This window comes from Electrophorus electricus, chromosome 19 (genome assembly GCF_041902795.1).
Source record: "Electrophorus electricus isolate QZ-2024a chromosome 19, ASM4190279v1, whole genome shotgun sequence".
In the NCBI taxonomy this organism is placed as follows: Eukaryota; Metazoa; Chordata; class Actinopteri; order Gymnotiformes; family Gymnotidae; genus Electrophorus; species Electrophorus electricus.
The window spans coordinates 16,680,390-16,699,623 of record NC_137515.1 but is presented as its reverse complement, the minus strand read 5'-3'; the positions used below and the strand labels follow the sequence as shown (position 1 = coordinate 16,699,623).

The following is a 19,234-nucleotide window of genomic DNA, read 5'->3' as shown; positions in this document are numbered from 1 at the left end:
GAGAGGTAGTTAATTTTGTTCTGTTCTGCTTATTTGTCTGCGTATCCAGCAAAATTGTGTCGATGAAGTTTCTGGAAATCCATGAGTCAGTGAGAGACAGAAAAGTAATCCTCAACATCTGCATCCTTGGGCATTAAGGAAAACGTTTGTTATCCGTGAGTCAAGACAAAGTCAATGGTTTCAGGTTGTTTTTGTCTATCATATGACTCAATCCTGAAGAAGCAAATAAGAAGGAGTTTGACTTCCACAGCACTTTTCTGATTTAGAGTGTATTGCTCATAAGGAGTGCAAAGTTAAGACTCTGATTCGGTTTTGATTCACACACAATGGTGTGAGTTTGCAGTACATCTGCATAACACATTAAAAAGGTGGGGGACAGTGAAAGTATAACATCACATATTGTGTTCATGTTTTCTGTATTACAATGCAATGCGAGATAAGAGCTAAGAGCTGCTCATCTGTGGAAATGTGGGGTACAATTTTGTCTGACCTACGTAAAAATAATTAGTTCGTGTGTGTATATATATATATATATATATATATATATATATATATATATATATATATATATATATATATATTTAATTTTAAAAAAATGTCAGTAATAAGTGATGTGCAGCAATGTGCAGGTTTGGCAGATATGGCTACTCATTCAGCTCTTTGTGAGGACCACTGTGAGTTTAGGCTAAAAGCATCTTACTTACAGAAGCTTGAAATCTGATGTTGTTTCATTCATGCTGAAGGTCTTACCCAGCAGTGTAGAGAGCAGCTGCTGTGTTTAGCTTAATTATGTCGTGTGTGTGTGTGTGTGTGTGTGTGTGTGTGTGTGTGTGAGCGAGTGAATATCCTAGAATGTCCTAGCAAGTGAACTGCCTAGTTAGGCAGATGATGATGATAACGACGATGCGTTTTGTTTATATGGCATCTTTCATAGTAACACAGGTCATATGCGCACATACTATATGTATACACAAATACACACATGCAGGCAGACAGACACACACACAGTCACAATGACATGACCAAAACAGAAAGCAAATTGTTTTTCGAGTAGCATGTGAGAGAGAAAGCACTGAGTGAATGTGTGTTTTCAGTTCTGACTTTAATGACACAAGGCTGGTGTTATGGAGGTGCTGAGGTAATGCTTTCCACAGACTTAGGTCAGTAGCACTGAATGGTTTGTCTCCAAGTGTAGAGTGTTTTTCAGAGTCTTACAGTCCCACCGCTGGTGTCTGAAAGAAGACCAGCCCATGAAGTGCTTTCTAAGTGATGAGAAGAGTTGAGCTGGTTACGAGCTGCAACGGGAGGCCAGTGAAGATGCTATAGGAAGACACAGATGTAGACAGATTTACTAGTGCGGATGAATACCTGGGCAGCTGATGGTTTTGCACATATTGAAGCATGTTTTATGGGGACAGAGGGGGAGCCTTGAAAACATTGATTTACATTATGCAAGGTCTGATGTATTAAATGTAGGAACTAGTGTTTCTGCATCGTGCAAATAAAGCAAAGAGCAAACAGGGGAACCATTGCAAAGGTGGGGGGGAAAAAGATTACGTGTTACTGAAATACGGGTGTGAAGTCGAAAGCATTTTGAACAGTAGTGGATGGAGATACAATCTACCCGACAGCAATTGGTAGCCTTAGCAAGAGTGGCCATGGGTCCTACCTGTATGACTGCTATCTTGTCATAGTTTTGTCATCCAGTGTTTAACAACCCCTAGACAGTTTATCAGAGCCAAGGGTGCACTGGGCGCAGTGGAGAGTGTGTTAAGATCAGTTTGGGAGTTGTCAGTGTGCAAATGGAAACTTGTTGGTGGATGACAGGAGAGGGGAAGTAGAGAAGCATGTGGATTATAAATAACAAGGAAGCCAGGACACAGTCCGTGGGACACACTGGGAAACCACAGTCTTCTGTTACTTTAAAGAGTGCGTAGGGCTTGGAAACGGTTTTACTTTAACTACTGAACGTATACTGCCACCTGCTGATCGGAAAACAGATATGCTAATGGTTCAGAACTACGAGGAAAAATGCTGACTTATGAAGTTATTCCATGTCGCCAGTGTGTTATTTTCAAGAAGCTGGCAAAGTTGATAAAAGAACGAACATGAACGAACACCTGTTACAGCCCCAAGCGCAAAAAAAAAAAAAAATTATAATAATAAAAAATTTCTATTCACAGTTTTGAAGGTATAAGACCGTATAAAGTTGGGACAGGAACGTCTGACCTAATGCGGTTTTACCATAAACTGGTCAGTTATCAACCAGTTCTGTCAGACTGGCCTCCCGTTTCTGCTTTATCGAGCGGACCGGGTAACACTGCAGGTGCCGAAGGCAAAGACATACTGTGGAATATTGTCAGCGAGCAACCTGTAGGCAGACCGATCAAATACGGCCGTTAATAAAAATAAAAAAAAACTAAATAGTATACTATGTATAAAATAATTATATTTCATAAATAGATTTTCTGATTTTGTATGTAACCAGTATGATTTCTAGGTGGTTTTAGGGGAAATACAACACGGGATAAATTGCTGTATCTAATGATTTCGAACGCTAGAAACACTCTGTGATGGTTTGGGTTCATTTATACACTTTGGACCCGTGAATAAGCGTTACTGTGTCTGGAGGGGGGCACGTATACATGCGTTGTCTGCATTTGCATTCGATCTGCATTTGCGAGCAGTGCGAAGCCTGGAGACTGAAGACGAAGTGGTGCACGCTTTAGAACCTTGCCATTTCAGCCTTAGATTGACAAGGACGCTGGACTCATACTGTCTGTGAGAAAGAAGGGAAAATCTTATTTATTGAATTCATGTCTTCGAAATTACATTAAATAAATAAATGAAATAAATGATCGAATAAATGATCAATATAGCATTATATAGCAGTATATGTGTGAGTTTTACAGCAAACGTTTACTGTGGAACACTGCATTTTATGTATGAAAGGTGCTTTTAAATAAAGTTAATCAATAATAATAATAAAATAATAATAATAATAATAATAATAATAATAATAATAATAATATTTAAAAGCCTCGACTGCCCTTCTCAACATGGCTGCTTCTTTACGCAAAGTGCGTGTTCCACGTTGTGAGAGGAAAAACGGCCCTGTCGTCGTCAGTTTCGCAAGGCATTTTGGGCTGCTGGTTTGGTCATGATACAAACAAGCCGCTAGAGAGAAGAAACGGCCGAAGACGACGAAAGCCCATTAATGATCAGATCGCCCATACTTAACTAATATTCCTGAATGCCTCATTTTTTAAAAATCATTTCCACGCTCATTTTGGACTGTCAAGGTTACTTTGCGCATGATCTGGTTTAAACTAGTCTACTAAGCTTGCCAAATAGCTAACCCTAGAATAGGAAACGCACAGGTAAGATCACTAGTTATTTATTGTTTTGCTCTTGTTCCAGTATTTTCTAAGAAAAAAAATAATAGTCGAAGAATATTCAGTTTGTGTCTTTTAGAAATGAAAACCCACCCGCTGTAAAGCAGCGGCGTGTCCGCCGCTCGCGTGTTCGCCGCTCGCGTGTTCGTGGAGGGCCCTGGGGCGGGATGCCGTGCGCAGTAACGCGCGTCTGGCACCGAAACGCCGCTTCTTTGACCTCCTCGGGCGCGTCATCGCCCGAATAGCGTAGATTCGGTGCATTAGCGAAGGCAGGATCTTAACGTCCCCGTGCAATGCGCTGCAAAAGTGCGGGTTTAATCCGCCTGTCTCGTGTGACTAAACGTACGGTGTTACGGTGTCCAAGGCAACCGTCGCTACAGCCGGTTAGTCGGTGTCGGGGGGGATCTGTGCCCCTGGTGTAGCTTGCTTCGACTGTGCTTAAGGTTCTAACATTTATTTGCTGCTTCGTTCACAAAACCTTATTGTGCCTTATTCGTTTGTATAAACGAATATTTGAATTAAATGATTAGTTCTGGGCTTTGGGAACTGCATAAAGCTGTCAGGTGTAGCCTTCTGCTAAACTGGTCGCCGTAGTTGCGTGAAAGGACATGCCACAGATAGTCGGACCTCTTCATTTGACTTTGGCTTATCTCTTTGCCTCCTTTCAGCTGGCGTTTGAAGCACACCGAAGCCCCATTCGTTAGCCAGCCCAGAGCTGCATTCCTGAGACAACGCAACAATGGCAGTCCAAAAAACTTTGGACCCATGAACCGAAATCGAGATAATGTCCAAGAGGCCCCACAAAAGAGGCTGCGGTTTGTTAAGCACCTGTAGGCGTGTCCATTGTTTGCATTGAAATCACAAACTTAAACTTGCTTGTAAGAATTCCATTACCACCATTTACCCCCTGGCAAAGAGTTTTTATCACAGCTCAGTGAAGCTGAGTAAACGAGTACGTATCCATAAAAGCCATTTATGAGAAGTGGCTAGCGCCTTGCGTCCTGCCGGCCTACTGTAGTCTTTCTCACTATTGGTCCAGTGAAGAGCCTTTCTTTTTATTTGTTAACTTATCAGTCTGCCACTCATCACCTGTTGAGTAAGCACAAATGCATTTTGGGTAATGAGCTCTGCCCTTTCTCTCTTAAGCTCCCCCGGTACCCAGCCTGGCGCGCAGCTGCTCACACGTCACTCTGAGTCAAGTGGAGGCGTGACATGGAGAGCTCTGTGTGCGTGTATTTGCCATGAGAGCTGAGTCACACGCTGTCTTGGACCTGTCTGCTGAAAGCGAATTTCCCAGCGCTGGTGCTTAAAGCTTCTCCGGCAGGCAGGACTGCTTAGGCGGGCGCGTTGTCTGGTTCAGTGTGCACCTTGTTTGCTCTGTATTAAAGGACAGTACTGCAAAGGAACCTACAAAGTTTGAAATGTGAAACACAACAAATGGCGTCTGGGCAGGCTGTAGACTTGGTGAGTGGGCTTCTGGCTGAAGAATCTGTGATTTTCTTTTGCGCGTGTGACCAGTTCCGCTGATAAAGTTTCTGGATTGGATTTCTTGCTGACATGGCAGCTGTTTTCCTTCTACATTCTCAAGCCATGTAACATGACCATTTCATGATCACCGGTGTGACGGGCCTAGTAACTGTTCGGCATTGCTGGTACTCTCTTGTAGCATAACTGGAGCAGTCAAGGTTCAAGGCCACTCCACTGGGTTTTTAGACTTGCTAGTTAATCCACAGATATTAAATTGCTTTGTTACACTTTCTGAAAACAGAACCCAAACAAAAAATGAAGAGTCATTGACCCAATTAAGTGAGATATTTTGGATTACGTCAGTCAATTGTCTCTAAACCTCCTCTCTCTCTTTTCCTCTCACTCCTCTCTGTTGCTCACTCATTTTCACTCCACTCCACCCCACCCCACCCCTCCATCTGCCGCAGGAAGGGTTCACCATGACGGACAGTATCATGAGCAAAGCAGCCACGATGGAGATCCCCATCAACAGTAACGGAGACACGAGGGTTCTTGGTGAGGACGACGGCCTCGAGCAGGTGAGGTTGGCGCCCCTTTTCGCCCCAACTCCCGTGGTTCCACGTCTGCTGCGGTGGGTGAGGTAGCTAGGAACAGCCCTTATGTGCGAAAGTGTTCATGTGCAAACGGCCAGTGAGAAAAAACGCCCAGCAAGCAGGTGGTTCGGACATTCCTTTTATCTTGAGGGTTCCCACGTGAGGCGCGTTGGAGTGCTGGTTGTAGGATTTCAGGTTCTGTGTGTAGAATTTCTACTTTGCAGTGAAGACTTTCAACGGTAACGTGTCTTTACAGTGAGCTGAAAATGGGAGATGCTAGATTGTGCCGTTCCCTCGCTTGGATTAGGGAACAGCTAAGAGGAAGGACGAAAAGTTCTCGCACTACAGAGTCTTGGGTACACAAAAGCTCGGGTGGGGTCATTGTTCCAGACACACCTCATTGGAAGCACTGCAGGGTCTCAGATCCGGGAAAGGAATGGCAGGCAAACAGTGTTCTGTTTGCTAACCAAGGAGGTAATTTACTTGGGCTGGCAGTAGTTATATGTTTTCTTGACACGACAATTAGCCTAAAGGTTTCAGCGTTTGAGAACGGCTTCATCTGCTCACCACCCATGTTGATTAGAGCATTTAATTTTATTTGTTACTCATTCATGTACAACATTTGCCAGTTTTGTTTGTGATCATAAAATACTTTTCCTTAAAAAAAGGGATGGCGGCTATGTACGCTTTATTTTGTAGTCTTTGAGAGGGTGCAGATGCAGAGTTGTTTTTGTTTGTTTTTATAAGAGAAATGCTGTTGTCTGATTGGTGACTGTTCCATGTTAAATAGGCCTGGCTGGTTCAGGCAGAGACAGATGGCACTTTGGTGTCCTTCAGTTTCTTTTGATAGAACAGACACATTGAACGAATGTGCAAATCACAGGCTTCTCAGACTTCAGGCTTTTTGTCTTTCTGTGGTTATTTTGTCACGAAGGCAAGCGTGACTTACCATCTGCCTCGGCGTTCTAAAGTTAGAAGAAATCGTTTAGCCTACAGTTTGAACAGCATGTCCTTTGAAGTATAGCATCAGTATGTCAATATGCATTTACATATTGTCACTATTCATTGATTTGTTAGGCTGTCATATACAATAACTTTTAACACATCTGTTTATTTACTGTTACAGAAAGCTAATACTTCACCATGAAAACTGGATGGGTGTCAAGTAAAATGGGTTTATTCAGTTCACTATTGTATTATTCAGCATCCTATGATATTATGAAAAAGAATCACATGATACAGCTCATATTTGCTAATATTATATATGATGACCAACTGAAAAAGAAGTACTAAACAAAATGCATTGTTCTCACTGTAAAGGATCATTCTGTCCAGCAGTTTTAATTGGCCTTAACTTTGTTGCCTTGTGAGTAGCCAGTGGAAATATGGGGGGACCTTAACGTATTTCAGAACCTTAACGTGCTCAAGCAGTCTTCTGTTGTCATCCAAGCAATGTGGCTTTGGTGTGTTCGTTCTTATAGTTCCACCCAGACCTTCTCTGTCTCTCTCTGTGTTCTGTGGATTTGTAATTCAGTGCTGTACTCTTTGCTCACATTTGTTACTCAGCATCGATCTGGCCTGATGATCAGAGGTGTCACTTTTTTACCTGCCGACGAGAGGTTGAGGACTCACAATGAGATGATTTTATTGCATGAAACGCTGGGCTTTGATTTCCATCTTTTTTTAGTTCTATGACAATGACATGTTTTGTTTATGCATTGTTTTGTTTTTTTTTCTTTTTCTGTGTGTCTGTCGTCGTGTCCCACTCATGTCTGTGCAGGCTCCAAACGCACAGTGGAGTTTACACGGGAGGGTGGGCCACCCCGGCCACAGGGTGAGATGAACTCTGGTGGAGGGTCGTGTGTGTGCGTGCGTGTGTGGGACTACATTGTTGAGAGCCCCCTGATTCTGACAGATGTTGCAGGATATCTTTTTAAAATTTAATAACAGAAGGTTCAGTCCATTTGGATTCATCTGTTTTTTTTTCCCATAACAGTTCTATGACAATAATGGAAAAGAGAGGGAGAGAGAAAAAGAGAGGTTTTAAAAAGCATCCTGCTGCATTCCTGCAGTATTTTTAACTAACAACTAAAAATGAACGTTAATATCATTTCTGTTAACATAAAAATCCATCTGGAATCACCACGGCTAACCGTGTCCTAATGGTTCCAGCGGACTTTTGTTCCTGGTTTTCCACCTCGTCTGCTCCGTGTCCGTACAGAGCTTATGCCAGTATACAGCGCAGTACTAATCCACTGGCAGCACTTGTGACGTTCTGCAGTGCTCGTGCACTGGGACCCTGTGCCAGGCACCACGCTGGCGGTGGCCAGGGGCACAGGCCACGCCCAGCAGTGGAAGCGATGCGGCCCGGGCGCGCAACGTGGGCGTCGCCTGGCCCAGCAGCTGTGTGTACACACCTTAGCTGTGTCGAGCCGGTCGGAGGATCCGTTTGGCCCAGCAGCGCAGGGACGCTAGCTTAATCAGGGTGCCTTCCTGCTGCATGGAGAAACACGCACATCCTGTCTGGCGTGACGAAACACTTGTATTCAGACACTTGTAGCACTGCGTATGAATGACATGAGGCCAGTTCCTAACAGAATCCCAAATGCAGAACTTCTAGAATGCTGCAGAAGTTCTTTTTTCAAAGAGCTAATTAAAATTCACATTAATACTTTTGGGGGATACTTTCGTGCTTTTTGGGTTCATTTCTTTTGTGTTTTCCTAACACAAACCTAATAGATCTATCGTCATTGGATATGTATGTATGGTTAAAGCTTTTGTAAATATAGCAAACAGATGCTATAACAACACAGGACGTGTTTAGGACTTTTGTGTGTGTGTGTGTGTGTGTAGGACTTGCAGCAGGTAATGGTATCTGGGCCCAACCTTAACGAGACCAGCATCGTATCGGGAGGTTATGGTGGCACAGCAGAAGGTATCATCCCTACCAGCTCCATCAAAGGTATGACCGTCACGCTGACGCTAGTGCGCCATGCCCCGCTCTGACGCATGCAAGCGCGTGTGTGTGTTGAATCATACAGCGAGGGCAAGGCTCCCACCTGTGAGTCGTACCTCCGTTTCTCCAAAGTGTGCTCCACCTATCAGACGTTTTCCTCGAGTCCACTGTGAAACTGTACGGTTTGGGGTAGATGAAGGCGAGGCTGTGAGACTCTGTGTCTCAAATGAGGTCTCTCTCCAATTCCCACACATTCGCTCTGTCTTGGTCCTTGTCTGTCTGTCTCTCTCTCTCGCTCACTCTCTCTACCTCTACCTAACAGTCTTAACAATGCTAGGAATGTGCGCTTTGTGCACTGTATTATTTGTATTGAAAAGCTCTTTTGCACAGTTACTGGCCTCAGAATGTGTGTGTGTGTGTGTGTGTGTGTGTGTGTGTGTGTGTGTGTGTGTGTGAGAGGGTAAAACACCTTTTGCTACAGAAATCATCATACTGTCATAAGGATCCGATAGACAGCTGGAATGCATTAGACCGCAAGGCAGGTTTTCAAGGAAAATTTGTATAGCACATAAATTCATATTCAACCCAGTACCGACGGGAAATGCTAAATTATTACAATGTGTAAAATAAGTCAAATAAAGTCACAGTCATTAAAGTAAATTGAAGAGTGCCGGCAGTGCCCTCTGTGTAGTTGTTGTGTGCTTAAGCAGCCCAGTGTGTTCGTACAGGACATGAGAATGTTTGTGGATGCTGGACTTGGCTGGTAATATAAGATCAGCGTTGTTTGGGTAAAAATAGGTGGGGTTGGAATCTGGGGATGGAAGTTAACGCCTTATCAGATGTTCATCAGCACTTGGCCTTTCAACTGGGTGGAAGAGGTTCCTGACTCCCTCTGCTGGCTGACTTAGAGAGAGCGTTCTGTTTGTCTCCTGTCTCAGGGCCCGCTATTCACCTCAACACTCACTTTCTGGGCAACAGACGAATCCCAGTCGATGGACAAGGTCACTCACTCTCCTCTCTTGCTTCGTCCCTCTCACACCTTCTCCCTCTCTCTCTCTCTCTCTCACTCCCCCTCTCTGTAGTTCATGGGTTCTGTCGTGTGTGCCAGCTCAGTGTGGCGCATGCTGTCTCAGTGTTTGTTATTCGTCAGTCCTCTTCTGCTATGGTTTGGGATTCTGATGAGCACGTGGACTCGTTCCTTTTAATCCTCGCCTCTGGGCTTCTGGATGGGTTTTTTTTTCCCCTCTCTCTACACCTCTTTTCTTTTGCAAGGGAAGAAGGTGCTGGTGTTAACCTCTCTGGCCTCAAGCATTAATTCCCCTTTCCCCATGTGCGATTTTCTGCTGGAATTCAATAGGGTGAAATGATTGGAACTGCCTTTTACCAAATTCACCAAGTGGTTCAGAAAGTATTTGGGTCAAAATGATCAAACAGAAATCATAGACATTTGTGACAACATAATAGATCCAGTCTGAGTGAGATGGCTCTGTATTCATAGATGTAACACTGGTCTGATGCTCGTCAGTGTTACGGGTCTGATGCTGGTCAGTGAACTTCACATTTTGGCCTGTTTATCATCAGACAGCAGTATTATGTCTTAACTTTCATATTCTCATATCCTTTTTTTCTCATCTTCATTAACTTTCTTTTTCCATTTTTTTCTTTCCTCCATCCTTTTCCGTTTCTCCTTTCCTTCCTCATCCCTACATGGAAACTTAACTCCAACCTCTTTCCCATCCATTCCCCAAACATCCTCACTCCCTCTCTCTAAATCCCAAATAATACCCCCACACCCAATGTCCTAAATACCCTCCACGTGCCTCATTACCCGTGGCCAACCCCCACCCCCCCCTCCAGACCTACGAACGAAGTGCAGGGGCATTAACGTTGCCCCGAGCCAGTCTGCGGCCAGCCGGATAGCCAACCAATCAGACGACTTCCCCGGTATCCCAGGTACCATGCCCCCAGGCCACGGACTCGTGCTCCCATGCCACGCTTTCTCACTGCCATCTCCTGGCTCACCCGCCTCCATGCTTTAGCACGCTGTCCTGTGCTCACGCTTTGCTGTCATGATGGCTGGGACGAGTCAGAGTGAATGTTATAGGAGAGAAGTCACATTCATCTTTAAATTTAGGCGTTGCCAATGAATATTACAGCATTTGCGTTAAAAACAGAATAAAACAATTTGCGCACAATTCAACTGAAAGAGCTGCATGATGTGGACAAAAATGTGACATTGTGATAATAGAGCTGTGCAGAAAACTGAAAAACTAAAGAGATATAAACACATCTCAAAACTTTAAAGCAGGTGTCAGATGAAGGTAAAAACATCCCAAAAAAGAACTCGATTCCACCCGCTGCTTTGTGGGCCCACAGTAATTTAGACGCAGACCAAGTCTTGTATCGAAACACAGTGAATAATTACAATTACTGTGGTTTCTAGATTGGTTAATGGTTTATATTCTGTACCTTTTTGGAATGTATAAAAACACCCTGGTGAACTCCTGAGGTGACATAGTTAAAATATTCATTAAAACAACTTCAGAAATCTCTGGGATATCTGTGATTGATCAGAAGGCTCGCAGCACACAATAATAACAAAAGCAACTTGCTGATTTGTTAAAAGGCTTGTTTGCTTCCATTATATCAGTATTGAAAAGCCCAGAATTGTGAAAATGCTGAATAAGGGCTATATAACATGTTGACCCTGCTAACAGGCAGTAAATTCTCAGGTAGTCAAGCGTTTGGTTGGGTTTGTGGAGTGTGGGAGGTTAGATGTGGGCTCTGAGTGTTGGCCTGTCTGCGCCTGTTCCAGGTCCCAGCCTGCACAGCGGGAGCTCTCCCACTGTGGCAGAGGAGGCCACGAGAGGCGTTGCCGTGGAGAAGTTTGACATGATGAAGAAATGGAGCCTGAACACCTATAAGGTAGGAGCCCCGTTAGTCCTTTCCCGCCTCGACTGTTTACAGCCATGGAGAGCTCATTTTAGTGTTGTGGCACGGTGCTACAAGAACTGTTTCTGTGAGGCCTGGGAAAAACAGCTAGGTGAATGTAGTCTGAATTTAACCAATAGCTTGCTCAGTCCTTATTTTTCCAGGAAAGAAAAGCTTTGCTACCTTGCGTCTTATTATAAGAGTCCTCAGCTCAAGTCTACAGTTGCCTGTGTCGTTCCTGCTATAATACACCTTGTTTGGGTTGGCAATTCTGTATAATCCTGACATTTTACAGAAGGGAAACACTGAGCCGAACTACGCGAGGATCTCCAAGGCCTCGGATTGAAACCTACTCTTGCATCTCATTTTTACGGTGGTCCAGAGCCAAATCACATCATCTGTGAAGAAATCAAAAGGACAAGAACACAACTGCGTTAAGACCACATATAAAAGAAGGCAGAAAGAAAATATGTTAATAGAAAACCTCATTAGAAAAATGAAACATTAAAAACACTGCATTAGTAGAAACAATCCAGCGCTCCCTGGACTAAAAAGTGACCTCACATTAGTATCAAACACCGCATCAGCCAAAATGAAACACTGTTTTGGTGACACACACTTTCTGATGTCTGATGTCACTGTAAATATTCTAGGAATTATAAATACTTTGATGGCTTGCTGGCCAGAACATCACTATACAACCCAGACCTTATATTATGACTATTTAAGCCATGACTTCTAGCAAGATGGTAAAGAGATGACCAGGAAACGCTTTGCTTGTGATTTCATGAATTTTCAGACTTTCATGGGGAAATGTTGCCCACTAGTGGCCAGGAGCACTTTCCTGGGGGCTCTCAAATGCAGCCTTTCTGGAAGTGGTTTTCTTTTTGGCTAATGCTATTGTGTTGTGGCTTCATGCTAATGTGACGTGACTTAATCTTTCAGTGCTGTGAGAGCTGGGTTGATTCCAGAAATGTAGCATTTTCTTTAAATACTTTGTTTTTCATAATGTTCTCGCTTAATGTCCTTGTGTTGTTGCTTAATTCAGCTGAGGGCTTGACTTTTATTTGTTTTGTAAACGCCGTTGTGATTTGACTCTCAGGGCCACTGGAGAGCGTGCCAAAGCAATGCCTTGATGTTTTCACACTGTTACAAATATAGAAGTGTTCATGACTTTTGTAACAGCTTCAGTTGTCATACCATTGTGTCCACAGGCCCTGTTTATTAAGTCCTTCCATGTTTGCCCTTATGATAAAGGATTGTTATAAGAGTGCTATGTCACTAGCACTGGTTGCCCTGGAAGTACTTGTCCAATGCAATGTCTGTCCTTTTTTCTTTTTTAATTATCTTTGGAACATGTGTGAATTGTCTTGATTCATCTTGAAACTGTTCCCATGAGCAGTGGTGGGTGTGAACAGGCTGCAGGTGTGCAGGTATAAGGAGCCAGGGTTAAGGTCTCGCACCACAGCTCCTGAAACTGTAACACAGGTGTGAGGGAAAGGTTAACGTACCGAGCGAAGAAGCAAAGTGCCGCGTCTGTCGCCCACAGGCTGGCTGGACCTCCGTCAGCAAAAATGAGGAAAGGCTGCTTTTATGAGGCTTTGGGAGCTGCAGTGCAGTGCACTCAACTGCTGTACAGAATCTGACGGTGCAGATTGTGCATTTATAAGATGAAAGGCAGCTCTGGGCTTTATAAAGCTTCAGAGTGTTCAAGACGCTTCCCTCCATTCTTATAGACAAAGGCCTTTTGTTGTTGACAGACACCTTTCTCAGCCATTACTGCCAGAATTAAATTTTCATCATTTGACAACCAATAGAGAAAGCTCCAGCCCGTTTTATTAGAGACTGCAGAGTGCAGAGACTTTCAGTGCTGAGCTCAACCAGAACCTTGGCTGGTAAGATCTAGAGGACAGTGACCTCAGGATGTATAAGAAACTCCGTTTGAATTTTGGTTAATTGGAGACCTATTGGTTTCTGGAATGTTCCCTCATTTATCCATTTACTACACAAACAAACTGGCTTCAACCCTGCCATTCACACCTGTGACCCTCTTCCATCTCTGTCTCTGCAGTGCACGAAGCAGCTGATCTCAGAGCGGTTCGGCCGCGGCTCGCGCACCGTGGATCTGGAGCTGGAGGCCCAGATCGAGGTGCTGCGTGACACCAAGCGCAAGTATGAGACCGTGCTGCGGCTGGCCCGCGCGCTCACTAACCACTTTTACAGCATGGTGCAGACGCAGCACGCGCTCGGCGACACCTTCGCCGACCTCAGCCAGAAGTCTCCCGAACTGCGGGTGAGCGCACGATGCTTCCGACAGGCACACCCCGCTCTCGGGCTAGCTTAGAACCGAACGGTGTTTTGATCAGATGAGGAGAGCCTGCAAGGAAAGTGACTGCGTAAATCTGGCAGTGTGACATAGGAGGTCAACCGTAGTGCCTGGTCTCGTGGGAGAGTGACGTGAAGGGGCTTTTGGTTTGACCGATTTCTGCTCACCCAACACAGGACGAATTTGGCTACAACGCAGAAACCCAGAAGCTGCTGTGTAAGAATGGGGAGACGCTGCTGGGTGCCATCAACTTCTTCGTGTCCAGCATCAACACGCTTGTTAACAAGACTATGGAAGACACGCTCATGACCATCAAGATGTACGAGAACGCAAGGTAAGAACTGCTGGCAGGAAACCGCCATGTTTCAGGGAGTGTAAAGTGTTTGGGAGGGGAGTTGAGTGCACATCATTTAACGTTGTCGAGCATGTGATTTTTCAAAGGCTCTTATCTGCTCTCCCTTTCCTCCTTTCTCCTCACCTCCCCTCCCCTCCCATGCAGGCTGGAGTTTGACGCCTACAGAGCTGACCTGGAGGAGCTGAACCTTGGCCCGCGGGACGCCGTCACCATGGCTCGCATCGAGACGGCCCAACAGCAGTACCAGATCCACAAGGACAAATACGAGCGACTGCGCAGTGACGTCATCATCAAGCTCAAGTTCTTGGAGGAGAACAAGGTCTTTGGGCCATCGTCTCCGTTTAACGTGCAAACTGCTGTGATTTTAGTATGCTACATTTCAAAAGACATCGTCATTGCTTCGGCCACGTGCGCGTGTTCTGTAATTTATGCATTTATGCATTTTCTCATGGCACGCATGAGAATGTGGAGGTTCTCTGAGAGTCTCCTGCTTTTTCCCATGGTGTGTTTTACACGAGCCTTTCCGCTTTCTTCAGGTGAAGGTGATGCACAAGCAGCTTCTCCTTTTCCACAATGCCATCTCCGCCTACTTCGCCGGGAACCAGCAGCAACTGGAACAGACCCTGAAGCAGTTCAACATAAAGCTCAAGCCGCCCGGAGCCGACAAGCCGTCCTGGCTGGAGGAGCAGTGAAAGTGCGGAAAATCGAGCCCCCTCCCCCCGATCCGTCATCCAGACAGAGCACGCAGCCGGCCGCGTTCCCGTGCGTTCGGATACGGGCCGCCGCCTCTGCCTTTTCCGACCTGTGCTCCGTTCCTCTTCCTCCTCGCTCCCTCCCACCGTGTCTCCATCTCTCTCCCTCTCTCTGCACTAAAACTGTTTGGTCATGAGATGTTGCGTCACTCGTGTCTAACTCATTCCAACGGTTGTTGCGTTTTTTGGTTCAAACACTCGCCAACCCGCAGGTCGGCGCACGCCGGCCTGGTGCCCTGGGGAAATTACCCGTGGGCGTCAATCAGAACTCCTGAGCACCGGACCTTCGTCTCTCTGCCACTAATGAGAAAGCTTGCCACGTTTCCCCTTTTATCCGTGTGCGATGTTCAGCTTGCAGACCTGGACTTGTAGATAATGAGCGACAACCCAGCAACTGAACACCCCTGTTCCAGAACTTTCAAAGAATACATTTATAGGTGCGTCCTAAATGACAATAGATCTGATATGATTTATTTTGCTAAGTGTCCAGAAGAAATATAAAAAATTCATAAATTTTCCTTGTTACGAACATCCGAGTTATCACGATACAGAGGAGATTGTTCTTAACCGTCATTTTATTTGGTCACATTGGTACAAAAACACTACAACTATGTGCTTCTTCGTTGCGGGATTCCGTAAAGTATACACAGTCAGTCTCCGGAAACATTTTCATTTGTGAACTTCTGCCACAATGCTTTACGTAAACGTTTGCGGGTGGAGCCGCGCACCCGTGTGCTGGTTCGTCGTCTCGTGGAGTGAACCTGTGCTCCTCCTGTTCCTGTCCCGTCGCAGCTCACGGAGCCTCAGAATGGTGAAGAACCTCGAGGACGAAAAGGTCCATTTTATGCCAGCTGGTGTAATCCCTGCATTTGAGATTTGCTCTGCAGCAATTCAGATGAAATATTGTCGATTTGAAGTTTGGCATCAACAGTATTGTATACTGTACTGTTTGCCTTGGGATTAAGGTTGTTCTAATGCCATTTCCAATTGTGTCCAATGAATTCAATGCCTGTTTGTTTTTTTGTTTGTTTTATTGTGGGGTTTTTTTTGTTTTGTTTTGTGGGGTTTTTTGTTTTTTGTTTATTTTGTTTTTAAGGAAAAGATACAAAGAGAGGGAGTATAGCTGTGTGTTCAGCTCCAGGGGTTCGAATGCAATATTTGCAATGTTTGAAAGATGAGTGAACATTACGAGCTGTATTGCCAAAACAGCTGCCCATCCGAGGATTGTGCTGAATTATTGTGCTATGTACCAATTTCTGTCACTTTTGCTTGTGTATCTGTTGTTTTAAGTTACCAAATCAGAGGTTAATCCAAGAAATGAGATGTGCATTTGTCAGTATGATTTTTTTTTTTCATGTGCTTCATTAGTTGTGAGCAGAAGTTGAGCTCCACTGTTCACCTGTACTCACTAACCTACACCAGCGTGTGTGTGCTTCCAACAATTCATGCGGAAGAAGTGATCACTCCCCTCTTTTTTTTAAACTTGCTTTTGATTTCATTTCATAATTATAATGGAATTATAATTCTAATTTATAATATAGTTTATAATACTGCAGCTATTTATTACAAAGGCCCCTCACAGTCAGAACTGTTTATTTCCTTTTTCTGTAAGTAAGACCTTCTTGCTTCCTAAATTATAAAATTATTGTATGCTAACATAAAGGGATATACATTCTGAGCAGTTAAACTGTTGTACTTTTCTCCATTTTCATTCATGTGTAAAAAAAAAAAAAAAAGTATGAGAACTGGTTAAAGACAATACAAAGCATATTCGCACAGTAGATCACAAGTGGCTATGGCTAATGGAGTGTGTTAGCCTTCATTCAGAAATGAGCTACATACAATCTAACTGAAGTACAACACACAGGTGACCTTTTGAACACTACACAATAGGTCTGAACCCACACAGAAGCAATACTGAAGGTGTTCGCAGGAACACTGGATTTTAATATTGGCTGTACTGGCTATGTCTGCCAATGGGTTTTCTGTGGCTTTTTCCGGTTTAAAGCGGTCCACAGACCTCCACCATTTACTCTGTTGCATTGTCGTTCACTCGTGTGAAAAGTAATGCACACTGTTGGCGATTAAAGAGGAACACTTTCATCTGAAACAGGTGTGTAGCTTGAATGTCAAAGGATTGGGCACCTGTCTACTTTGTCTCTCCCCTCAAGTGTGTGTGGGTGCGTGCGTGTGTATGTGTGTGTATGTGTGTGTGTGTGTGTGTGTGGGTGTGTGTGTGGGTGCGTGGGTGTGTGTGTGTGGGTGGGTGTGTATGTGTGTGTGTGTGTGTGTGTGGGTGTGTGTGTGGGTGCGTGGGTGTGTGTGTGTGGGTGGGTGTGTGTGGGTGTGTGTGTGGGTGTGTGTGTGAGTGTGTGTGAGTGTGTGTGTGTGTGTGTATGTGTGTGTAGCAGAGAGCGATCCTGTACCTGCTCCCTGATTTGCTACTTAGAGTTGCTTACTTGAGATCGAAGTGGAAATGATGGTGTAAAGGGAGAAGAGCATGGTGGTCTTCCTCTTTTAAAGACTTTCAGGTAGTCCTGAAATGAAGGACTGGTGTTTGGGGGTTTGTTTGGTTTTTCTTTGCTGTAATGTTAACTAAAAGGATGGGACAACCAGAGAAAAATCCCAAATCTCATTTTGCTAAAAATAATTCATGTCTTTCTTAGCATTCTTCCTTAATGCTATTGGAAGTCTTTAACACAGAAATGAGAAAAGTGAAAGTCATTCCTTAATGTCACCTTTTATACTGTAGTAGACTGAGGGCATCATGAAAAGTACATTACTTGCATACAATCAATATTTTTGGCTGCTTTGTGATACTGTAGTGTTTGAATGACTACATACAGTTTAAACAGGTTTCCCATGATGTCTGCCTTTATTTTTAACTCTGACCAAAACCCCTGGAATATGGCAATGATGTATTAAAGCCCGCAAGATAAAATTTGAAGTGTTTTCAAAAAAGTGACTCTTTGTATATTTTCCATTTATTCAGATTTCTTTAAATGCTGAAGGTTGAAAATCGTGCAAAGTTGGGGACTACCTATGAGTAACCAGAGACACTGTACATGTGCAGTGTATCATTTAAAGGATGACACTCAAATTAGTGGCCCAAATCCTGAGTACCTGAAACCAATCTGTCTGACAACCGCAATGAATTCTGGTTATGGCTTTAAAATGACCTTTCCCAGACCCATTAGTAGAAGATTGCCACATTTGCAGTACTCATGCTTACTAGTAGAGGTGTGCCAAGTGCTATACGACACAAGCACAGTCCACACCTTTGACTTACTGAGGGCATGTTAAGTGTGTGTTTTATACATTTTAGTAGGTGAAATGTCCCTGATGTTACAGGAGTATATCTGGTGTGCCAAATCAGACATGACAGTTCACAATTTCCTTGAAAAACTCAAAATGTTTCATATTAGTAGGTATAAAGTCCCCTTCTGATTGAGCACTCTCAACTACTGCCATGGCAGAATCTTTAATATGTAAATTCCCACAAGAAGAGAAATGCAGTCCTTTGCTTCAAATACACCTTTAAATGAGGTAATAACCACAACCACAAAAGGTAAAAACCACAAAATGCACTGTAAATATACGCCAGTCAGGCATATTCAAACCACCTGGTGCCACCATTGTGCCATTAGGGAGTTCCATTGCCCTGATGGGGGTGGGCTTGATCTGCAGCAAAGTCTTTGGGTGGTATGTGTAAAAGTAGCATCCACATAAATGTCAAAAACAGTTTCCCTGCAGAACAATACCCAGAGCATCTTGCTGCTGTGCCGCCTTCCCATAGTGCATCCAGGTACCATGTCTTCCCCCGGTAAGTGACACACAAACCCTCAGTCATTCATAGGATGTAAAAGAAGGTCAGCAGACCAGGCCACTCTCTTCTGTTGTTTCATGGTCCAACATGGGCGCTCTGAGCAGTCTGTGACTACGGAGCCCCATATGCAGCGAGCTGTGACATGCGGTGTGTGTTCTGACACATTTCTATCAGGAGTGCCCACCTTCGCTCTACATGTACATCGGATACCGGGAACACCCCACAATGCCTGCCATTTTGGAGATACTCTGCTCCAGCAGTTCCAGACTTGCTGTCTAATATATCCCACCCCTTAACAGGTGCGATTCCCCCTTAGCGGAAACTCCTTTATGTGTTCCTATAGATGTCTACAAGTCTTCTCGGAGAACACATAGCCCACTCCTGCATGAAGCTCTTTTATCTGAGCCATTTGAGGGGTGTCTTGCATGAATGGCCCATTTTTGGCATAAAGGTTGTTATATTTTACTCTATTAGTGCAAGTTAGTGAGGCACCGAGGCAGCAAACCATAACATTTCTATCAGGTCTGATTCTGATCAAATCTTTGGTTTTCTCCAAATATGGATTCTGGTACTGTGGCAAATCAAGTTTATCTGTGATTTGTCTGCCCTTTGCCCGGGGCTCCAGAACGCCAG

The 19,234-nt window shown here is 44.3% G+C and overlaps 1 protein-coding gene and 1 long non-coding RNA gene across 10 annotated transcripts; one reads left to right on the top strand and one right to left on the bottom strand.

The window, feature by feature from the left end:
• Positions 1-3,139: 3,139 nt before the first annotated feature.
• On the bottom strand, positions 3,140-3,729 carry LOC145652393 (uncharacterized). Its single transcript, XR_014118641.1, has 2 exons — positions 3,489-3,729; positions 3,140-3,177 (listed from the first exon to the last, which is right to left on the bottom strand). It is a non-coding gene; the product is annotated as an uncharacterized LOC145652393 (long non-coding RNA).
• arfip2b (ADP-ribosylation factor interacting protein 2b) lies at positions 3,164-17,740 on the top strand. 9 transcript variants are annotated; one of them, XM_035535467.2, is made up of 13 exons: positions 3,164-3,380; positions 4,064-4,225; positions 4,542-4,859; positions 5,330-5,440; positions 7,236-7,289; positions 8,309-8,417; positions 9,350-9,412; positions 10,269-10,364; positions 11,227-11,336; positions 13,414-13,635; positions 13,845-14,002; positions 14,168-14,342; positions 14,560-17,740. In XM_035535467.2, exons 3-13 carry the CDS (start codon positions 4,833-4,835, stop codon positions 14,713-14,715), a joined length of 1,281 nt encoding a protein of 426 aa, XP_035391360.1. In that variant the 5' UTR covers positions 3,164-3,380; positions 4,064-4,225; positions 4,542-4,832; the 3' UTR covers positions 14,716-17,740. The 9 variants fall into 9 exon arrangements, with proteins under 9 accessions (XP_035391360.1, XP_035391361.1, XP_035391362.1 ...); XM_035535468.2 differs by lacking the exons at positions 4,064-4,225; positions 4,542-4,859 and having other exon boundaries at positions 3,165-3,380; XM_035535469.2 differs by lacking the exon at positions 7,236-7,289 and having other exon boundaries at positions 3,165-3,380; positions 4,064-4,859.
• The last annotated feature ends 1,494 nt before the right edge of the window (positions 17,741-19,234 follow it).

Coding starts and splice junctions, on each gene's coding strand:
- arfip2b (XM_035535467.2), top strand. CDS start 4,833: ATGGCGTCTGGGCAGGCTGTAGACTTG. Junction 8,418..9,349: donor CCCTACCAGCTCCATCAAAG/GTATGACCGTCA, acceptor CTCCTGTCTCAG/GGCCCGCTATTCACCTCAAC. Junction 14,003..14,167: donor AAGATGTACGAGAACGCAAG/GTAAGAACTGCT, acceptor CCTCCCATGCAG/GCTGGAGTTTGACGCCTACA.